This window comes from Schistocerca cancellata, chromosome 10 (assembly GCF_023864275.1).
Source record: "Schistocerca cancellata isolate TAMUIC-IGC-003103 chromosome 10, iqSchCanc2.1, whole genome shotgun sequence".
Classification (NCBI taxonomy): Eukaryota; Metazoa; Arthropoda; class Insecta; order Orthoptera; family Acrididae; genus Schistocerca; species Schistocerca cancellata.
In genome coordinates this window covers 89,762,234-89,784,969 of record NC_064635.1, presented here as the reverse complement: position 1 = coordinate 89,784,969, position 22,736 = coordinate 89,762,234, and the positions used below count along the sequence as shown (strand labels likewise).

Genomic DNA, 22,736 nt, shown 5'->3' with positions numbered 1-22,736 from the left:
GATTGTCAAAAGAGGTAGATGTGAAAGCAGTTAAAATTCTAGGAATTCATGTAGACTATGTTAACGTGGGAAACACAAATCAACCATACCTGCGCAAAATTGTCTAGAGTTATGTATTTAATGTAGAAACTGAGGAGCCTGGTGACAAAAGAATATTTAAGAGTTGTTTATTTTGGACTCTTTCAGTCACATATAGAGTATGGATTGCTGATATGGGGACACTCTCTTCACATCACTGAAGGTCTAAAAATTCAGAAGAAAGTGATAAGGGCAATGAGCAACTCTGGTAGATCAGAGCGCTGCCGTCCACTCTTCATTCAGCTGAAAATATTAACAGTTATTAATCTTTATATATACGCCTCAGCATTGTATGCAAAAAACTATAGCAGATTTTGAAATGAGGGAAAACATACACCACCATAATACCAGAGGCAAAACAAAATGAGACATACCTAGGTGCAGGCTGACAAGAACAGGGAATTTCCATCTAACCAAAAGTCTAAAAATATTTAATAAACTTCCATTTTCTTCTCGGTCAGCTCACATAAGTAGCTTCAGGAGCAAGCTACTAAACTGGTTACTAATCAATCCTTTTTACAATATAACATAATTTATGAATATAGAATCAATCGACATTAATTTTCAAGGATTTCATTATGTGATGTCACTGAATGTATTTATCTTATGTTATGGTGTATGTTATCATCTATGGGCACTATTTGCAATGATAAGTTAGCTTTAAGGTACTATTCAAGGAAAATGTTATATGATATCCATGTAAATTGCCTATTCCACCTCAGGCGGTCAATGGTGAATAAAGAATCTGAAGAATCTGAACAAAAATGGAGCTGGAGAGGCCCGGTGGGAGACAGGCTGTGCTAGGGTTAATGGTGATAGCAAAGAGGACAGCACTCAGGACAGGCACATTGTTTTCCTGGATGCAGGTGTCAGACAAGGCAGAACCCATGTGAACCTTGAAAACTCGATCTTGTAAAAATGCCTGAAGGAAACAGGGTAGGCAACCACGGAAGCCCCACATACAAAGAGTACAGAGGATACCAGTTCTCCAGCAGGTGTCACAGGCATCCTCCAAATCGAAAAACATGGCCACAGTCTGGGATTTCTGCAAAAAACAATTCATGATGGGTGGACAAAGTAACGAGATGCTCAATTGCAGAATGCTGTGCTCAATACCAGCCGGGCATGAATCATACATTCCATCACTTTGCAAACACCGCTGATAAGAGAGATTGGGCAGGAACTAGAAGGACGGTTTTTGTCCTTACTGGGCTTAGGTATGGGTATGACGGTGGCTTCGTGCCAGCATCCGGGAAATATGCCCTCTGCCCAGATGCCGTTCTGTGTCTTAAGCAGAAAGTGCTTGCCCGCAAAAGAAAGGTGCTGTAACATCTGAAAGTGGATGGCATCCGGCCATGGGGCAGAGAAACAGGATGAACTGAGAGCATGATCGAGTTCCCTCATAGTAAAGGCGGCATTGTAGCACTCACAATTCAGACAAGAGAAAGGTATCGCCAGAGCCGCCTCCGCTCATTTCCGATGGTGGGTGATAGTGGGAAGAGCTCGAAACTTCTGCAAAATGGTGGCACAATGTGTTGGAGATAGCAATAGGGTCCACAATAACACTGTCTGCTACTGTGAGGCTGGAAATAGCGGAATGGATCTTGATCCCAGAGAGTTGTCGGAGGTTGGCCCACACAAAATAGGAAGGGGTGGAACTGTTAAAAGAAGTAGTGAATGAGATCCAGCTAGATCATTTGCTATCCCAAAGAACGTGATGAAACTTAGAATGCATCTGTTTATAATTAATTCAGTTTGCCATCATAGGATAATGGTTAAAAACGCGGAGAGCGCGTCTCCGTGCGCGAATTGCATCACGCCATTCCTCCGTACACCATGGGACTACGACATGACGTGGTAAAGAGGAAGTGCGAGGAATGGAATGTTCTGCAGCAGTAAGGATAACATTGATGAGATAGTCCATCTAGTCGTCACAATTGGGGAAATCTTGTTCTTCGAAGGTCACCAAGGAGGAGTAAAACTGCCAGTCAGCCTTAGCAAGCTGCCATTTGGGCGTGCACGTGGATGGTGTAGGAGTCAGCAAACTCAGAGCACTCAGGAAATGATCACTCGAGTAGGTGTCACAAAGAACGGACCACGCAAGATGATGGGCAAGTTGGGCAGTGCAAAAGGATAGGTCCAAATGGGAATAGGTGTGCAAGGAGTCGTAAAGGAAAGTGTGTGCTCCAGTGTTAAGGCAGAAGAGGTTAAGTAGGTTAAGAAGGTCAGCCAAGAGGGCACTTCTCTGACAGGTCCTGGAAGAATCCCAAAGGGAATGATGTGTATTAAAGTCACTGAGTAGCAAAAATGGGGGACGTAGCTGCCCAATAAGCTGAAGGCAGTCTGCCCTGGTGGCATCAAATGATGGGGGTACATAAATGGTACAGAGAGCAGTGCAAGAGGATGCTGTGATGCTAAAAGCAGCCGTAAATCCTCTTTGTAGGACCAAAGGCCACAAACACCATTGGATGACAGTCATGAGGAGAAAGAGATGTGGGGGTGTCAATTCGGTGGCCACCGAGCGACAGCCGGTTTAGAGTCGCTGCTACAGGGCACAAGAGCAGGTAGATGCTGGTGGTCCACAGAAGCATCGGCTTGCTTATGCGGTCGGTCCATGGAGTCCAACACTGAAAAACAGCCGGGTTAAGGTACCACGTGGTGTCACCATTGAACAGGATCTTCAAGTTGGTGAAGGACAAGACCGTATGCCTTTGGTGGACTTCTTTGAGTGTTTCCGATTAGAGAAAGACTCGGGTGTTGTTTGGCTGGAGGGATGAAGGAAGTCTTCAAGGGAGTACTCCTATCCTTTCCTGCTCACTGGTTGTGTAGCTGGTGGCTTCATCCCTTGAGGTGAGAATTTGACGGTTTGTTGCAGAGCGGCATGGGGGGATGGCAATGCTACCTTGGCAATGGGCGATTTGTCACACCCTTGGGATGAATTTGAGGTCGCATGTCTGCGTGGCCATGTCCTTCATGGAGCGAGGAGTAACAAGAACAGAACTATAGGTGTCAGACAGGAGAACACAGGGTTTGCGACTAGCCAGTAAATTCCGAGCTACTGGGTAAAGCACTTTTTCCTTTACCCAGATCTCTGTGGCAGCCTGCTCCTCAAGATACACAGGACAATCCGGGAGGTGGTGGCATGGCCACCATTGCAGCTGATACAGCGGGTAGAAGGAGGTGGACAATCACTCTCGTGTGCATCCCTAACACAAGTTACACATTTGGCTGGGTGTCGACAAGACGTTCTAGTGTGGTTGAAATGATGACACTGGTAGCAGCACATTGGGTTCAGAATGTACAGCCGGACTGTGATATTTTCATAGCCTGCTTTGATCTCGGTGGTGGTGGTGGTGGTTAGTGTTTAACATCCCGTCGACAACGAGGTCATTAGAGACGGAGCGCAAGCTCGGGTTAGGGAAGGATTGGGAAGGAAATCAGCTGTGCCCTTTCAAAGGAACCATCCCGGCATTTGCCTGAAACAATTTAGGGAAATCACGGAAAACCTAAATCAGGATGGCCGGAGACGGGATTGAACACTTTGATCTCGGATGGCAGCACCACTCTATCAAAGGTGAGGAAAAGAGTGTGGGTGGGCACTACAGAGGAATCTACCTTTTTCATTACATGACAGACAGTAATGACACCCTAATCAGAGCGGTAACATTGGATTTCAGCCTCAGTTAGACCATCAAGCAGCCTGGTGTAAATTACACAACGGGAAGAATTCAAAGTTCTATGGGCCTCGGCACAAAAAGGGTAGCCGTGGAGAAGCAAGGCAGCAAGCAGTAGTTGTGCTTGAGAATCAGAGGCAGTCTCCAAAAGCATTCCGTAAACAAGAGCAGGATTTCACAGGGCCAGCAACTCCATCAGTACCTTTCTGAATAATAAACAAATTTACTTTGGCGAAGGACTGACCATCTGCAGTACGTGAGACCATGAGGAACTGTGGTGCAGTGGGAAGGCTCTTCAAATCAGTAGCCTCAATAAGTTTACATTCCATAGGTGTTGACTGGGAAGATGATTGACTCATTGCGAGAAAATCCCACAAGATTACCAATGTCTCTGATTGAGCGCTCCTTCCAATTGGGGGCTCACTTCACAAGGGGGCACACACACCTTAGGTGATTGTTCACACATTAAGTCACACCTCCCAAACATCTGACAGAGGGACCAATCAGCAATTTGGGAAGGTTGCAGCTCATCACTCCTCCCTGGGCCTGGCCTGTACCAGGAGTACATGGGAACCCTACCCATCAACCTTGGGCTGGGAATTATGCATTAACTAGTCACCTGTTACATGCCAGACATGTGGGCCAGCCTTCAAGAGCACACAAGGAGGAAGAAGAAAAAGAGAAACCTCAAATGCTGAAGTAGAGGAACAAGAGGAGAATGGAAACAAAGAAAGGAAAAAGGGCGTGAAAACAAAGGTGGGACTGTTCTTATGTCAACGACAGACAATGCAGAATATTCCCAATATCATCCTAGACATGTTCCCCAATAGCAAGAATAGCAAGAATAGCAAGAGGACAGATATGTAGCATGGAATGGAAAAAACGCTGCAAAGGCTGGAGCCCCATGGTAGCCAAGCACAAACCCGCCAAAGAGTGGTGAGCCCCCTGGAGGGAGGGAATTTGATTTATTGGTATATATTAGGAACGTGTGATTCATCTGTAAAGGAGCATGCATATGGAACACTAGTGCGACCCATTCTTGAGTTTGGGAGTTTTGGATATGCGCCAGGGTGGATTGAAGGAAGAGATCAAAGCAATTCAGAGGCAGGCTGCTGGATTTGTTACCAGTAGGTTCAAACAAACATGAGTATTGTGGAAATGCTTCATGAACTCATCCTAGATGTAGGTTATATCCAATCTTTGGCAACTGTAATTTAAGTTTTGTTTAGACCATATGTGTTTTGATTTATTCCAATGCATCTTAAGTGGTAACTGTAGCAATGTGACTTTTCTTACAAATCTTTTTGCCAAGATCACACATAGTTCCAATGTGCTGGATTACTGTTATTAAACAGTATTAAATTACTATTATTACTCATGGACTTCTTTTTAGTTCATATCTAACTTTCTTCTACATATAACTTTTCAATTTTAGTACACTGCATTTCACTGACACGGAACATATTTTCATTTTCATATCTCACAACTTTGTCTCTGGTTTATAAAATATTCAAATATATTATGGGAATGCAGCTGGGTAACATCTTTGACAAGAGACAAAATTTCAAGAGGTGCACAACCACACAAGGAGGAGGAGGAGATTAGTGTTTAACGTCCCGTCGACAACGAGGTCATTAGAGACGGAGTGCAAGCTCGAGTGAGGGAAGGATGGGGAATTAAATTGGCCGTGCCCTTTCAAAGGGACCATCCTGGCATTTGCCTGAAGCGACACAACCACACAATTATGGATGACAAAGATTAAATGTTATCCAGAGTGAATATTAACAACCAATGAATGAGATAACATTAACTCCTCCTGTCTGTCTGTCAATGAAGGGGAGAGCAGGATTCCAAGCAGAATTTAAGCTAAAACTTCCATACTCCATCATTTAACCTCAATTGGTTCCTCAATAACACTATCCCAATAGCTGGAGATGCATGCCAGAATCTCCAGGCAACAGCAGATTTGCTTGACAGTTTTAAATGTGTGCGATGCTTAGGCTCAGTACAATGACCTCCACTATCCTAATATAATCTGACTGTGACATATAACATGCCACAGCTCCAAGGGATATGATAAATAGTCACATTACGCAAACCGAGATCATCCTTTATAGAACCTAGAAGGGCCTTTATCTTAGATGTGATCGAGAAACACATCTCACATCATGCTTCCATAGATTAAGACCAGACCCTCCAAGGTATACAGACACTGTAAAGGAATTTCTAAAGAAACAGACTACTGTATAATAAGTATAAAACAAAGCATTGGGCTAAAGAGAGAGAGATGCTACATGAAACTCATTTACCTGTCCAGATCTTTCACAAAACCCAAAGAAATTCTGCTTGCATTTAAAGCCTGTTAGTAGCAGCACAGTACCAAAATTAGTGCCACCACCAAAATTTTGAGAGGCAATGAGAGACCACTGTGGAAGGAAATATGAAAACTCAATATGCAGAGTGTTAGTGGCTTCAAGAAACATCTTAAATCATTAAAATTGAACAAAGCCCCACAGCCCAAATGGAATTCGTATCAGATTCTACACCCAATTTGCAGCTGAGTCAGCCCCCTAGGTTAACTATAATCATGGGCAAAACAGGAACTAAAATTGAGAGTAGCAAAGCAAAAGCTGAAAAAGTTAACTTTAAAACATTCCTTTACAAATTAACCCTTATTACACTGAAAGATGAGTAAAATAGATATTAGTGTTAGTGGCACTGACTTCATTAAAACTGAACAAAGCCCCAGGGCCCGATGGAATCCCTATCAGATTCTATACCATATTTGCAACTAGGTTAGCCCCTAGGTTAACTATAATCTATCATAGATCCCTCAAACAAAAACCCAGTCTGAAATGTGTAAGTTTGCTGCTAGTGGCTTTTGAATAACACTAGTGATAGTTTGTTAGATCCTTTCCATTAGATTACAAGTGATGAAACCTAGTTTCACCTTCCTGGTTGTGAGAGTTCGCAGAACATAAGGTACTGGGCAACACAGAACCCAAACACTGTTTATCAGCAACCACTCCATGATGAAAATATTGGTTCGGTGCAGTGTAACAGAAATGTGCATCATTGGACTGGCTTTTTAACACGGTTGCATACATGGACATTTTTGATACATATTGTGTTCAACACATCGAATATAAAAGACAATATTGCTTCTTCCAGCAAGATGGGGTATCATGCCAGAGGTCTAAGTTATCCTTGGAAACAGTCCACGATGTCTTCACTGAGAAACGAACTGTCAACAAAGATTTACGTCCACGAAGTTCACTGGATCTAAAAACATGTGACTTTTTCCTGTGGGGACACTTGAAGAGCAAGCCCTATGAAACAAAGTCACAGAAAGTACAGGAACTGAAAGATAACATCAGCCGTGAAGTTGGCATCATCACTTTACACTGATTGTATCTGACTATGCTTAGAAGTGCACAACTGTGTATTGATTTTGCAGAGGGGTCACTTTCAGCATCACCTATAAATGTATTTTTCACTTTACTTTTCATTTTAAATAAATGTTAAACTTATTTCAGCTCTTTGTTTCTGTAATTTTGCTGCATTTCCTTTATGTTTGCATGGGCTACTTTCATCTGGGACATCCTGTATAATTTGAAACAAAATTTGTATACACAACAATGTGCTGGGTTTTGTTTTCTTTTCTTCTTCACAGTTGATTTTAAGAGAAAACAAGGGAGTTATGTCTATGGCTAACTTTTTAATCCCACCATTCACAGATTAAAACTACGCAAAATACTGTCACTGAAGGTACTATCTTCACAGATCCAGTGGATCTCTTTCATACCCCATATATTAGTGACCCAAACTGATTTATCCATTCATTTTATGTGACTTCAATCACCAGTCAAGGTTTTTGCTTGCACTAACAAACAAGGCTCAAGGTCAGAGGGCAGGAGGAGGGGGGGGGGGTTAAGGGATGGACAGAGGGGGCAGGGGGAGAGGGGGGAAAGGAAATTGGCATAGAAATGGGGAAGCAGGACAGAGAGAGGAGGATGAGGAACTGGAGAGAGGGAGAGGGGGAGAGGGTGAGAGAGAGAGAGAGAGAGAGAGAGAGAGAGAGAGAGAGAGAGTAAGATGGGAGATGGGCAGAGAGGAAGGAGAAGGCAATTAGGATGTATACCTGATTCCCATACATGCTCATCAATTGCGAAGTTTGCTAGTGAATGTATAGAAGAGCTATACAGGGAAAATCAAATTGAAGGTGACATTATTAAAAAGAGAAAGCAAACAGATGATGGTGTGATGGAAAACATGACACTGCAAGAAGAATTTGATAGAGCACTGCAAGACCTAAGTTGAAACAAAGCCCCTGAAGTGGACAACATTCCCCCAGAGTTAATGAGATCCTTGGGAGCACCAACAGCTGCGAAAGCTTTCCACCTGCTGTGCAAGATCTATGAGACAGGGGAAATATCATCAAGCTTCAACAAGAAAGTAACAATCCCGATTACCGAGAAGGCGTGTGTCAACAGGTGTGAGTATTAAGGAAACATCAGTTTAATAAGTCATGGTTGTAAAATACTGACACAAACTAACTACAGAAGAATGGAGCACCTGACAGCAGCTGACCTAGAGAAAAATCAGGTTGGATTCCACAGAAATCTAGTAACTTGCAAAGCAACACTGCCATTACAACTTACCTTTGAAGATAGGGTATAAAAGGCAAACCCATATTGATAGTCTTTGTTGACTTAGAACAAGAGTTTGACAGTGTTGAAGTTTCAGGGGAAAAAATAAAGATATCAATATGTTATCAACAATTTGTACAGAAAGTAGTCCTAGGAGATGAAGGATGTGAAATGGAGGCAATAAATGTGTAGGGAATAAGACAGGATAGTAGCTTGTGTGAGTATTCAAGATTATTCAATCTGCACACTGAGCAAACAGTAACAAAAGCCAAGGAGAAATTTTAGAAATGAAAAAATTTTTAGGAAGGAGAAATGAAAACCTTTAAGGTTTTCCACTGACACTGTAATTCTGTCACAGATGGAAAAGATCAGTACAATGGAAAATCAGGAGAATGCAATTTATTTATTTATTTATTTATCTATGCAGGGATTGAGCTGTGCATGGCTCGTGTTCCCGCCCTCATGTATTTTACACCCTGTTTTTAACTTACTTCCACCTCACTACGTTAACTTAAATTACTACTGTCACTGAGTTGTTGCTTTGCCTGACCATGAGCGGTGCTAGCAGCATGTCTCAATATATCCCCTCTCATAGTATCCTTGTTCGACTGCTATGACTTCCCAATGATTGTCTGTCATAAACGAGTTCGGGCTGCCAGTCAGTTGGAATGCGTCTGGAGCACAGTCCGGACCTGCCAGTCAGGGAGTTGCACTGCGGCACTAGTGTAATCGGGTTGGAGCAGCAATGAGGTCCACATCAACATGACTTGCCTGACCATTGCCACCATGCTTCACTTAAGCCAGGCCACGTTATTGGTGGATCGTCGGTCAGTTGTCCTACCGGACGATGCATTTTGGCTCACCATTGCATGCTTAGTTACTGTTTGGTATCGTTCAGGTCTCCATGCAAGTGTTTGTCAGGTTGTGTGTGTAGCTGGCATTATTTCCACTGACGACTATTTTACATGTTGTCGGCATTCTGAGAGGAGTCGGTCAGTTGGTGTGGACCAATATCTCCATGCGGTGCAGTCGGCTGGGTCTGCTGGCGGTCGCCACGCAGTGTCGGAACGTGTGTGGAGCTGTCCGATCGCTATGAGCTGCATCGCTCACCGACCCAGGACATCAAAGTTGAGTGGTGTTTTAAGTACCCTAGCCACGTCCATTCATGTTGTGGTTTGTTTTGGTGGTTCGCTGTTGGGGAGGTTTTCCTGTGAGCAACACCGAGTGTTAGCATTGCTGAAATTTAGCCGCCATGCGGTTGAATTAACTATATTGATTGACTACAATTTAAGTGCACCAGCGGAATTTTCTGCCTTGTGGCCGTTAGTGTTCTGGTTACCTGACCTGGCCAGTAACGTAATTTCCGGCAGTGTCCTCTCCTCACCTGTTGTCGCTGTCCAACATGGTGTGTAGTTTTGACAGCTTAATTCATGTACATATTTGATTGTGAATAATTACGTCCATAACATTTTGTGTTTGAGTTCTCATGTTCTTATTGGTGGCAAACAAGTCATTTTGTCGGTCAGCCCATGACTGTCCCTTGGTTGGGTTCAGTCAGATCAAATGTAGTTGGGCTCACCACCTGTCTCAACTAAGTGAACAAGGGCAAACCGACCCCCTGGAGGCTTCTGAGTGCCGTTGTCTTTATTTTCTTTCTCACTGGTGTTTAATTGTTTGTTATAATCTATCACAGTCAATGATTTAAAAAATTCTTGGTTTTACTGTGTTTTATGTAAATTAAAGGCCTTCAGCCATGTATAAGTAAGTTTGAATTCTGGCAAGTGGATATTTGCTCAAAGGTTATTGTGTTTTTTTCTTTCAGTGCAGTTTCAGCCACTTAAAACTTAAGGCTTATGGTTATAGTTAACTTAAAAATTTTGGAAAGTTAATTGTGGGCCTTCAGCCGCTTGGAACCTTATTCTTAAAATTACCTTTCATTCTTAAACATTGTGGCCTTCTGCCCTTAAAGGTTTATGGTATTTCTGAATTTTGGAAAATCAATTGTGGGCCTTCAGTCGCTTAAAAACTTATTCTTAAAATTACCCTTTAAGAAATATTTATGTTGTTGATTTTTAAAATGTCTTGTTTGGAGGCCTTCATGGCCTTCAGGCCATGACAGAATTGGAGTTTAAAACTAGTAGTTGTAAAAGTTTGGCTATGTGCCACTTTGGTTGTAAATGTGTTGTTAAATTACAATTTTGAGTGAAACAGACCGACACCTTATTCGGCCGTTTCCACAATCCTAATAAGCTGTTCTGCCCAGCAGGTTTAGCAGGGGTTTTCAGAGATCAGAGGAAAATCATATAAGGTTTGCCACTGTCATACAACAAAAATAATAATTAAAAATATACACACACAAAATGTATAAATATGCTTTTAAGAGGATATGATAGGTTGATGGCCATGGCCTTTAAGAAGGAACCATCTTGGCATCTGCCAGTTAGTAGATAGTGTCTTGAGAAGAGGTTATTAGCTGGAAACCAGTAACAGTGAAACAATGGTGCTGAAGTGCAGCCAAATTAAATCTGGTCATACTGAGATACTTACATTAGGAAATGAGACACAAAAACAAGTTTTGCTATTTGGATTACAAAATAATTGGCAATGGCAGGAGTACAGAGGATTTGAAATGCAGGTTGCTGATAGCCTGAAAAGTTTTATTTTCTGAAAAAACAGAAAGCAGTAGAGAACTTTTAAACTACTGTAATTTTCTACGAGAATTTGCAGTGTAGTCTTGTATGGAAGGGAAACATAGATAATAAACAGTATCAGCAAGAAGAGCATAGAGGCTTCTGAAATATCATGTTATGCGTACCAAAGAACCCTTATGACAATATTATGGAAAGTTTAGATTGTTACTCACTGTATGGAGGAGATGTTTTGTTACAGGCAATCACAAGAAAAAGACAGCTCCATCTTGTAAGCCAGTCAATAGGTCCTTTCACACAAATGTGACCACCATCTCCAGCTGCTAAGGCATCCACAGTCAGAGACAGTCATCATGTGTGTATGACTGTGTCTTCTACTCCAGATGAAGAGTGTTTGACCAAAAGCTTAAATGTACAGAAGTCTTTTCATTGTGACTGTCTGTGACCCAACATCTCCACATGGAGAGTAGCAATCAATCCTTCCATAATATTGTGACTACTGGCAAAACCAAAAGTTAAAACCTGCCCACCTTCTTTGACCTATGGCATCATCAAGATGGCAGACATTGCTGTTTCATTGGTGATCATGACACCACTCATTGCAACCATGAACAAACACATACAATATGCAAAACATTTAATTCCAGCAATAAAATGACACTAAAGTGACAACAAAGGGAAGTAGGCATTTTTCAGTAGCGACAAACTAAATACACTCCTGGAAATGGAAAAAAGAACACATTGACACCGGTGTGTCAGACCCACCATACTTGCTCCGGACACTGCGAGAGGGCTGTACAAGCAATGATCACACGCACGGCACAGCGGACACACCAGGAACCGCGGTGTTGGCCGTCGAATGGCGCTAGCTGTGCAGCATTTGTGCACCGCCGCCGTCAGTGTCAGCCAGTTTACCGTGGCATACGGAGCTCCATCGCAGTCTTTAACACTGGTAGCATGCCGCGACAGCGTGGACGTGAACCGTATGTGCAGTTGACGGACTTTGAGCGAGGGCGTATAGTGGGCATGCGGGAGGCCAGGTGGACGTACCGCCGAATTGCTCAACACGTGGGACGTGAGGTCTCCACAGTACATCGATGTTGTCGCCAGTGGTCGGCGGAAGGTGCACGTGCCCGTCGATCTGGGACCGGACCGCAGCGATGCACGGATGCACGCCAAGACCGTAGGATCCTACGCAGTGCCGTAGGGGACCACACCGCCACTTCCCAGCAAATTAGGGACACTGTTGCTCCTGGGGTATCGGCGAGGACCATTCGCAACCGTCTCCATGAAGCTGGGCTACGGTCCCGCACACCGTTAGGCCGTCTTCCACTCACGCCCCAACATCGTGCAGCCCGCCTCCAGTGGTGTCGCGACAGGCGTGAATGGAGGGACGAATGGAGACGTGTCGTCTTCAGCGATGAGAGTCGCTTCTGCCTTGGTGCCAATGATGGTTGTATGCGTGTTTGGCGCCGTGCAGGTGAGCGCCACAATCAGGACTGCATACGACCGAGGCACACAGGGCCAACAGCCGGCATCATGGTGTGGGGAGCGATCTCCTACACTGGCCGTACACCACTGGTGATCGTCGAGGGGACACAGAATAGTGCACGGTACATCCAAACCGTCATCGAACCCATCGTTCTACCATTCCTAGACCGGCAAGGGAACTTGCTGTTCCAACAGGACAATGCACGTCCGCATGTATCCCGTGCCACCCAACGTGCTCTAGAAGGTGTAAGTCAACTACCCTGGCCAGCAAGATCTCCGGATCTGTCCCCCATTGAGCATGTGTGGGACTGGATGAGGCGTCGTCTCACGCGGTCTGCACGTCCAGCACGAACGCTGGTGCATCTGAGGCGCCAGGTGGAAATGGCATGGCAAGCCGTTCCACAGGACTACATCCAGCATCTCTACGATCATCTCCATGGGAGAATAGCAGCCTGCATTGCTGCGAAAGGTGGATATACACTGTACTAGTGCCGACATTGTGCATGCTCTGTTGCCTGTGTCTATGTGCCTGTGGTTCTGTCAGTGTGATCATGTGATGTATCTGACCCCAGGAATGTGTCAATAAAGTTTCCCCTTCCTGGGACAATGAATTCACGGTGTTCTTATTTCAATTTCCAGGAGTGTATACAACAATACAAATAAAGACAATTTCAAAACAAATATTAATTTGATGATCAAGCACAGAAAATTTTTAACATTCAGCACCCCCAAAACATGCAAAAATGAAAACCACATGACCTATATAGTCTGTACGAATCCACCAATATCATGAACCCACACACAATTGCAATCCTGACACTGCAAACTTTGCTTGATTTAAGCAACAGCTACAAGCAAGCCCACAGTAACAAAAACAAACAAAATCAAATTACAAATCCATTAACCAAACTTTCACTTAACCTGCCTATTCCAATGTCTGCAGTACAACACATCAAAACTCATTCACATAACTAATATCAAAAACATAACCTAACCAACTATGGTGAACCAATATCCACAATATCTACCAACCACAAACCAAAACAACAACAAAACAGGAAAAAAAATTATATAAAACACACACACACACACACACACACACACACACACACACAATAAAAAACAAACAACCAAACTCAAGCACGAAATCAAAGCAACCCACTAGCAGACCAGTACAAATTCTTCCAATGACAATTTCACACACCCAGATAACAATGTCAAATTACTCAGATACTTACCAAAAAACTTTGAAACACAAATATCCAACAGAAGAGAATGCCACCAGATATTACAACACGCCATCTACAAACAAGACCGGACTCAAAGACACCATACCACCACGACATAATAAAACACAACACACTTACGTCGCAGATCAAAGCAAGCGGACTGGTGGAATCACAACTTTCACTTGCACAAACTAGATGGGTACAATGGATAACTAATGAAGAAGTGCTGAGTTAACATGAGGAGAAAAGTGCTTGCGTTACAACTTGATTAAAAGAAAGGCTTGGTTGATAAGACACGTTCTGAGGCACCATGGAATAATGGATTTGGTAATGGAGGGAACTGGATCCTCCACACTAAAGCAATATTCTAAAATTGAACACACAAGTGTTTTCTTAAGCAATTTTCTTTGCAGGCAGATTACCTTTTCCCTCTACCCAGCAAAAGTACAGTTGTGGTGTACCTGTCTCTTTCACTGTGTGCTGCAGTTGGTGATTGCACAATGGATTATGTGAAGTGCACACAACAAATGGTGAGCAGAATTCAGGTCAGTCTGTCATGACATCTAGTTTTCTTCTCACTCTCCATATTGAAAATAATTGCAATCACTCACTTCCCATCAATCATCATGCACAGTTACCAACTGCAGTCACAACAGAGGAGCTGCATATACCCTTTAGCCCAGTGTTCTACCAATGACTCAAAGTCTGCCACGTGCTTTATGACTGCCCCTGTTCCACTTCATATCCCATAAACTGTTAAACCCAAATATTTGTATTTGTTGACTGATCCCAACTGCGAATCACTGATGCTTTAGACATAGGATACGATCTTTCTGCATCTTGTTAAGTGCAAAATTTTACATTTCTGAATAATTAAAATAAGTAGCCAAGATTTCCATCACTTTGTAAATCTTATCAAGATCTTGCTGAACATTTGTGCACATTTTACCAGATGATGCTTATTTATAAATATCTGCATCATGTGCATAAAACCTAAGGTAGCCTGCCAAGTCTTTAATGAAGAACATGAACAATCATTTTCCTTGTTGAACTCCTACAAGAAGAACTAATTTTCTCCACCTTCTCTGCCAGTCACTGGAATGATTGAAGTATGACCTCTGAGCCCTGATAACAAGTACTGTTTGTTGCAACATGAACCAAATCTGCAACTGGCTGCACTCTGTTGTTCCAGTAGGTGTTGGAACAGTCTTTTCTAAATGCTGAATGAGGCCTCTGGGCACACACATGAATGTACTATATGATTTTTCCATCCTTTGCTGCTACTCCCCCATGTAACAGCACTGTTCATGGTACATTTGAACTGCCAATGATTAAAAGAATTTTGTCTCATTGCACATGCTTCCCCTTGACACACAGGCTTCCCAATGGATGAAGTTTGCCACAGAGGATCAGTTTCAGTGGGAAACAGCACTTCACACTTGTTTTAAGTGGTATAGTAACCTGAAATTTTAGTGGTACCTGTACAGGCTATATGAGTAACTCAAAGACTTCTTAAGTAATAGAACCTCTGGCGAGAGTTTGTCAGAGATGAGGGTGTCATCAGGACTGTCCCAGGGAGGTGCAATAGGACCAATCTGGTTCCCTAATCCCATAAATCTTAGTTTACACGACGACACTAGGTTGCATGCAACGGCGCTACCTGACCACTGCGCATGCACGGATCGCGTTTGCACAACTAGATTGTGAAACTAAGCAGTTTCAGCTCGCTCCAACTTTTGTGGCACTAGTTGCACATGATTTGAGGTTAGGTGTGTCAGTACAATGTAAACAAACAGAAATAGAAAGTGGTGAATGGAAGAAATTCTTCACTTTTTGGACATCTACGCTATGCATAAGGGATTGTGGGATTTTAATCATGCTGACTAAAAAAACAAGCAGTGACGTGTTGCTGCACTATGAGAGCTAAACATTGAATGACTGATGACGTCTGAGCTGCAGGGCAAAATACATTCAATTCGGAGTACATATACCAATTAACTAAGAAACATGCAGGCAAGCAAAACATCTGGCTGTGGAAAAGTCCACATCTACAAGACGAAAAACCCATGGTTTGAGATGGCTGATTCATTTTTAAGGAAAATTGTGTACAGGAGAAAGGGATACACAAATCTGGCAAGTCGAATTATTTACTCAATATTAATTTATTTAAAAAGTCATCAATGCTTAACATTCACAGTTTGTAGTACTGTTATGTATTTTCAGACTCTTAAATTTTGCCATGGTACGACACCATCTGTAACAAACTAGTCTGCAAACCATGCTCTTCTTAATGCAGCCTGTTTTGAATAATTATTGCTGCCGGCTTGTAGCTTTGTGTTTATCAGCCCCCCCCCCCCCCCCCCCCCCAGCATTTATACTCCTCCATGTCCCTGGCTGATAAATTCCACTTTTCACATTCTCCTGATCTATCTACTGGGGCTGTACATATTGTTGGGGAGCTGTTTTTCTCTGCCAGTTGTGGATAACACAAGTAGCTCTGACAATTTTGTCCACTATTTGTAGGCAGAGTGGTATCGGTTTTTCAAAAAGGCGAAATTTCGACACGAGTAGCCCGAATGCATTTTCTACAACACATTGAGCTCTCGAAAGTCTGTAATTGAATATTTTTTCTTTTACACTGAGTGGGCCATTTCAAGAAAGGCTTCATCAAATATGAGAGTTCTGCATTCTATTGCCAATTTTAATGTGCAGCTTGCAAAAATGCCACCATCAGATGCCCTCCCTGCTTCGCCTAAATCAACATAAGTAAAACAGTAGTTACTGTCTACAACAGCAAAAAGAACAATGCTGAAGGTTCCCTTATAATTCTGGAATTGAAAAACAGTTTTTGGTGGACATTTAATCATTACATGTTTCCCATCTACTGCACCAAAGCATGGGAAATTCCATGTAACCTCAAAGTTTTTCCATTATGTCCCTCCATTCATTTTCAGTTTGGGGTACCTGTAAAAAAGTAAAGTATTGCTGTTCATAAGAATGGTACTAAATTATGATCAGGTGTATCACAAGGCTGGTTATAACAGTCTCATTCTCTCCCGACCATGAAGCTAATACATAAAATGAAGAAGATGAAAATCTGTATGCATTGGAGGACACACTAATAAATGAACCACAGTCTCCATCCATATCAGGCATGGACGAAGTCAATGACCATGTGAGTGTTCAACCTTGCAACAGTAGCTTGCAGTCAGCATCAAAAGACAGCACAAAGAAAAGACATGTAGAAGATCCTTTCCAGCATCTCGAAAATGCTGTCGATGCACTAAGGTCAATTACAAACCAGCCTGATGAGGAAGATGAAATTGTCAGTTTTTGCAAGAGCATTATGAAGCAAATACGTAAATTGCCAGAAGAATATAAAATAGAACTGATTAAGGGAATCCAGTCCCTAATTATAAGCGGAAGCTTTTCTTGGCTGAATGGCAAAAGAAAGAACAGGTCCATTCAGAACAGTTAGTTGCTGCTGAGGAAATACTAGTTATGGAAGAAGGGCTGTCACAGTTAGAAACTATCCACTTATATTATGATGCCACAATGAATTAAGTTAAATTGTAATGGTGTGGTCTTCCTGCAAATGTATTTTTTTGATCTTTAATAATAATATTTAAAAAATAATTAAACAGCATTATGCTTCATCTTCATGTATTCTGCAAGTCCAATTAGATGGCATCACAAACATTTGGAACAAATTTGGCAATTGTGGACTTAGGAACACGATACAGGTATTGTAGTGAATAATATGAATCTCCACTTGCCAGGAAATGCAATGTAATTTGTAACTTTAGCTCTGGCGACAATGCTTCAAGCATTAGAGTATCTTTTTCCCTTATTGCATTGCTGACTGTTTTTAAAAGATAAGTGAACTGGTCTGGTGTAATTCGGAGGTGGTTAAAATAACTTCTTGGGTCTTCCACTACAATTTCTTTTAGCAATGTCACAGAGCAACCAAGCTAATGTCTTTTCTTAGTCCACTTGCAAACCCCAACACGTTTCTTAATTTTTTTATCTTTCTTCTTATGCAGCGATTTCACGCAGAGGAGCATTAACTCAACCAAAGCTGCCAAAACTTTCATTTTAGACAAGAATATATGGCATTCACAAACGACAAATCTGAAGTGTACACAGATGGCAGTGTATCTACAGACATATACAAAACCATTTGCATGCAACTCGTTTCACGCAATGAGTGTTGCAAGTCAGTGTTGTCGTGTAAACTAGGCTTAAATGATCTACAAGACATGGTGAGCAGCTATTTTCAGTCGTTAGTTGATGATACGGGTGCATGAAAAGGTGGTGTTGTGAAGCGACTATATGAGGATGGGAGATGACTTTGACAAAATTTCTGTCTGGTTTCATGAATGGCAGTTTGCTCTAAATACAGAAAAAAGTAAATTTATGCAAATGAATACAGCACTAGTTGTGTGTTGCTTGACACAGTCACATCAATGAAATATGTAAATCTAATGTTGCAAAGGGATGTGAAACGGAACAAGCATGTAAAGACAGTAGAAGGGAATGCAAACGGTTGATACCAGTTTATTTGGCAGAATTTCAGGAAAGTGTAGCTTATCTACACAGGAGACCTCATACAGAACACTAGTGCATCCCATTCATAAGTACTGCTAGAGTGTTTTAGATCCCCACCAAGTCGGATTACAGGAAGACACTGAAACAAATCAGAGGCATGTTGCTAAATTTGTTAACGGTAGGTTCAATAAACACGCAAGTACTACAGAGATGCTACATGGTCTCAAATGGGAATCTCTCTCGAGAAGATGATGCTCTTTCCACAAAGCAGTGTTGAGAAAATTCCAAGAACCAGCATTTGAAGTTGAATGCAGAATCATTCTGCTGCTGTCAATGTACATTTCACATAAAGACCTACAAGATAAGAGAAATTAGGACTCATGCAGAGGCATGTAGACAGTATTTCCTTCACTCTGTTTTTGAGTGGAACAGGAAAGAAAATGACTAGTAGTGGTACAAGGTACCATCTGTAATGCACGAGTAGACGTTGGTTGCTGTCTCCCATGTGTAGGGTCCAAACCTGCCAGTGACTCCCCACACAGTCTAGCCAACATGTAGTGATGGGTAATGCATATCCTGGAAATGAGACAGCACACAGCACTTAAGGGAGAAGATTGTACTTCAGGTACTTATGGTATCTTCTTGGTAGTTTGTCCAGCAAACCCACTCACAGCAGTTTCCAATCACTTAGCAATCAGGACAACTTCAGCTGCTTATGAACAGCAACTAACTTTACCTGTCACTGAGAGCAACATTCACAAAAAGACTGATTTGTTTACTCCAGTATTTACTCATTATCATACGTACTGCTTTGTTGAATGAAGATAACAGTGACAGCCTGAGTTGTACCCTACCCTCAGGTCTTGATGAGGTTGAGAAGTAATATGATCGTAAGCTGACACAGCCAATAAATGTGGTATTACTGATTGTATAATGAAGTAATGTATTACAAACATTTCACTGCCTCTTGCAGATATAGTAAATTCATCTTCCCTGACTAGAACATTTTGAAACTGTTTAAAACATTGCTAAAGTGGTCCCTATTCATAAGAAAGGAGACTAGTCAAGTACAAAAAACTTGAGACCGGCTGCCTTATTATCAGGCTTTAGTGGAATCATATAAAAAGTAATGTGTAACAGTTTAATGAAATTTTTTGAGAAAAACAAAATTCTCACTGATACTCAGCACAGATTAAGGAAAAATAATTCAACAACTACTGCCACCTATTATCTTATACACAATGCCCTCCAAATAATGGACAAAAACTGTGACACTGGCATTTTTTTAGACTTACACAAAGTTTTTGACATACTGGATCACAACATACTGTTAGACAGACTCAAAATATATGGCATCAGAGGAGCTCCACTAAAATGATTCACACTATACATGAGGAACAGGAAACAGAAAATACAAATAAAACATGAACTAAAGAAAAGATACATTTCTCAGATGCAGAAATTAAAAAAATTAATACAAACAGGGAGTCCCTTGCATATATATTCTTGGGCAAATCCTCTTTCTCCAGAATATAAACAAGCTGTAAATGAAACAACAGCATAGCTAAATAAATGGTTTGAGGGGAATATACAACTGATAAACACCAAAAAAACAACATTCCTAAATTTCTGTTTAAAACATGATGCATGCAACACACGTGTGACAACAAATTCTAACAAAATTTTATCTTCTCTGGAAACAAAGTTTTTAAGCATATGGCTTCAAAATAACTTCAACTGCAATGCACATATAAACAAAATAAATGCAACTCTAATCAAAATATATTATAGTCTACAATTATTCTCAGTGAAAGTAAGTTTTAGTACTGTCCGAACTGCCATCTTTGCTCAATTCCATGGCTTCCTGCTGTACAGGATTATATTCTGGGATAACACACTGCCTACTTCACTCATTTCCCGAACCCAGAAAAGAACAGTAAGAGCAATGCAATGTGCCTGACAAACAGATTCTGCGTAGCAATCTTTGAAAAGTCATCAATCCTTCTACTTCCCTGCAAGTGCATACTACTAATCTGCAAGTAAGTTAGAAAGAACTCAGAAGACATAAATGAAAATTTTAATATCCATGAGCATGACACAAGGCAAAAGAAAAAGCTTCATATCCAGTCACTACCAACATCAATGTACAAGACTTCCACACTAAACACTGGTATACAAATTTACAATAAGCTTCCACATAAGTTAAAAATCATATCATCATTCACATCCTTTTGTCAAACCCTAAGGGCATTCTTATTAGATCACTGCTTCTATTGAGCAGCATAATTTTTGAAACATTTGTCATAAAAGAGACTTGAAACAAGATAGTGCATATGCTGCAAGATCTTTTGTGGATGAACCTAAAATTTACGTATCTTCTGAAATAACACAGTATTTTTACTGTGTTGTGCTACTTTTTGTCTTGAGTTTGTTCTGTATCCCACAATCGGGAAAGATTTTTTGGATGGATCAATGAAGTAGTAAACAAATGAAAACAACTAATCTACTCCACTAAAGAAAGTTTACATATTCCTTAACTGAGCTGATTTTTCTTTATAAAAGCTCACTATCAGCATCCCTGTTTACTTTAGCAATAAGTGTGTTTTGGAGATTCTGCCTTAAGCAATACAAGTTCTTGTTTTCTCTCTCTAATACCTTAATCAGTGGATAAGTGCATGTTCCCAACATAGTTCATAGAGTTTTGACATCATGAAACTCCAAGCATCAACAAACATTACAGATAACAAAACATATTCAAATTACAACTATACAGCAGGTGACAGTAATATGCACAACTGTATGTGCTGCGAATGAAATAAATGAAATGGTGGTGGTGGTGGTGGTGTAACACAACCTAAACATGTATCAATGAAGATAAAATAAACAAGAAATTATGCTTTAATAGGCATATGATCGATCTTCCTAACATATTCATAGTTTACAGAATTACAGTAAAACAAGGTATGTTATTTTAATTAGCTTTTAAAGCTCCACTTCTGTAATGTAGGCTACTCATACCACTGTACAGACTGGTGTAGTGCTGATATGTTGTTCAATGATTTCCCCTCCCCCCACCCCCCTAACAAATTACATTAAATTTTGGATGCATTACATTTTATGTAGCATCATATACCACACTAGGAAAAGTGAAAGCGAGGAAAATTACTGCCTGATTAAGTGCATGCTATGCATAAACAGAGGTTCACTTAAGACAAGATATGATATGCTGGGATAATTCTCCAACTGTCCTTTGCAATTCTAAAATGCAGGAAAGAGCCACAAGGATAATTAATTGAAACAAACTAAGAGACTTCTGTAAAAACCACTTTCAGAACTTTAGATGCTAACACTGCGTTGTTTAATACATCCTGAAGACTGTAAAGACTTGAATTACATGCAAATCTACAATTATTTCAAAAGGGAGCATACCACACTGGCCTTCAGCTCTTCAATAAGCTCTCCACAAGTGCGATATAATGTCTATTGAAGACAATTTTCAATTTTGTAAAGGCGTTAAGTCTTATTTGCTGTGTCACCATTTTTATTCTATAAAAGCATACCTATTACAGTAAATGTGCTGGTTATGATTAATTGCAACACATGAACTAATCAGTGAGACAACTATTATATGAAGCTGTTGGAGTGTACTACAAACCATAACATATTGAGTGTAAATTTTAGCACATTTTGTCGGAAGTCTGTAGCACACTACGTAACATGAGATCGCATGGGCCAACGAAATAAATGAGATATTCAACATCTGTCGTCACGATAAAACTAACCATTTCCAGAGTGACTGTTCGGAGGATCAATTCAGGATATTTCTTTCGACATGCCACTTATTTTTCACAAATGTTACGGCAAAACTAGTTACAGTTACACCCCCGCCTCATAGTAAGTCTGCCTCACTACAAACCATAAAGTTATTAATACTGCTGTACTTGCACATGTCAACTAATTTAATTAAGCGTCTCCCCCCACTATGAACGTCATAAGACGCACCTATAGGCTACTCGATGTCGGCCCTGATGCAGCGCGCCTTTTGAATCAGTGACGATGAAGTTCGTAGACACGCCCATGAGTGGCTACCTTCCACTAACTGCGTCAACACTATACAGAATACAGAAAGTAGTAAATAGTATGCGTAGACACGCCCATGAGTGGCTATCTCCCGGTAACTGCGTCAAACACTATACAGAAACTAGTAAATAAAGGAGCGGTGTGGTCCCGTGGTTAGCGTGAGCAGCTGCGGAACGAGAGGTCCTTCGTTCAAGTCTTCCCTCGAGTGCAAAATTTAATTTTGCCGGCACGGTAGCTCAGCGTGTTCGGTCAGAGGGTTAGCTGCCCTCTGTAATAAAAAACACTGAGTTAATCGATCAACAACGAACTTAAACGGATGTCTTACGACGTCCGCCCCGA

At 41.3% G+C, this 22,736-nt stretch overlaps 1 protein-coding gene across 7 annotated transcripts in view; it reads right to left on the bottom strand.

Annotated features, from left to right (window-relative positions):
* The window catches only part of LOC126106537 (zinc finger protein 239-like), a 376,855-nt gene extending 354,568 nt beyond the window's left edge, over nt 1–22,287 (bottom strand). For all 7 annotated transcript variants that reach the window (XM_049912877.1, XM_049912874.1, XM_049912876.1 and 4 more), the window contains exon 1: nt 22,100–22,287. In XM_049912877.1, the coding sequence (XP_049768834.1) occupies nt 22,100–22,102 (3 nt within the window). In that variant the 5' untranslated portion in view covers nt 22,103–22,287. The remainder of the gene's footprint in view (nt 1–22,099) is intronic.
* Nucleotides 22,288–22,736: the final 449 nt, after the last annotated feature.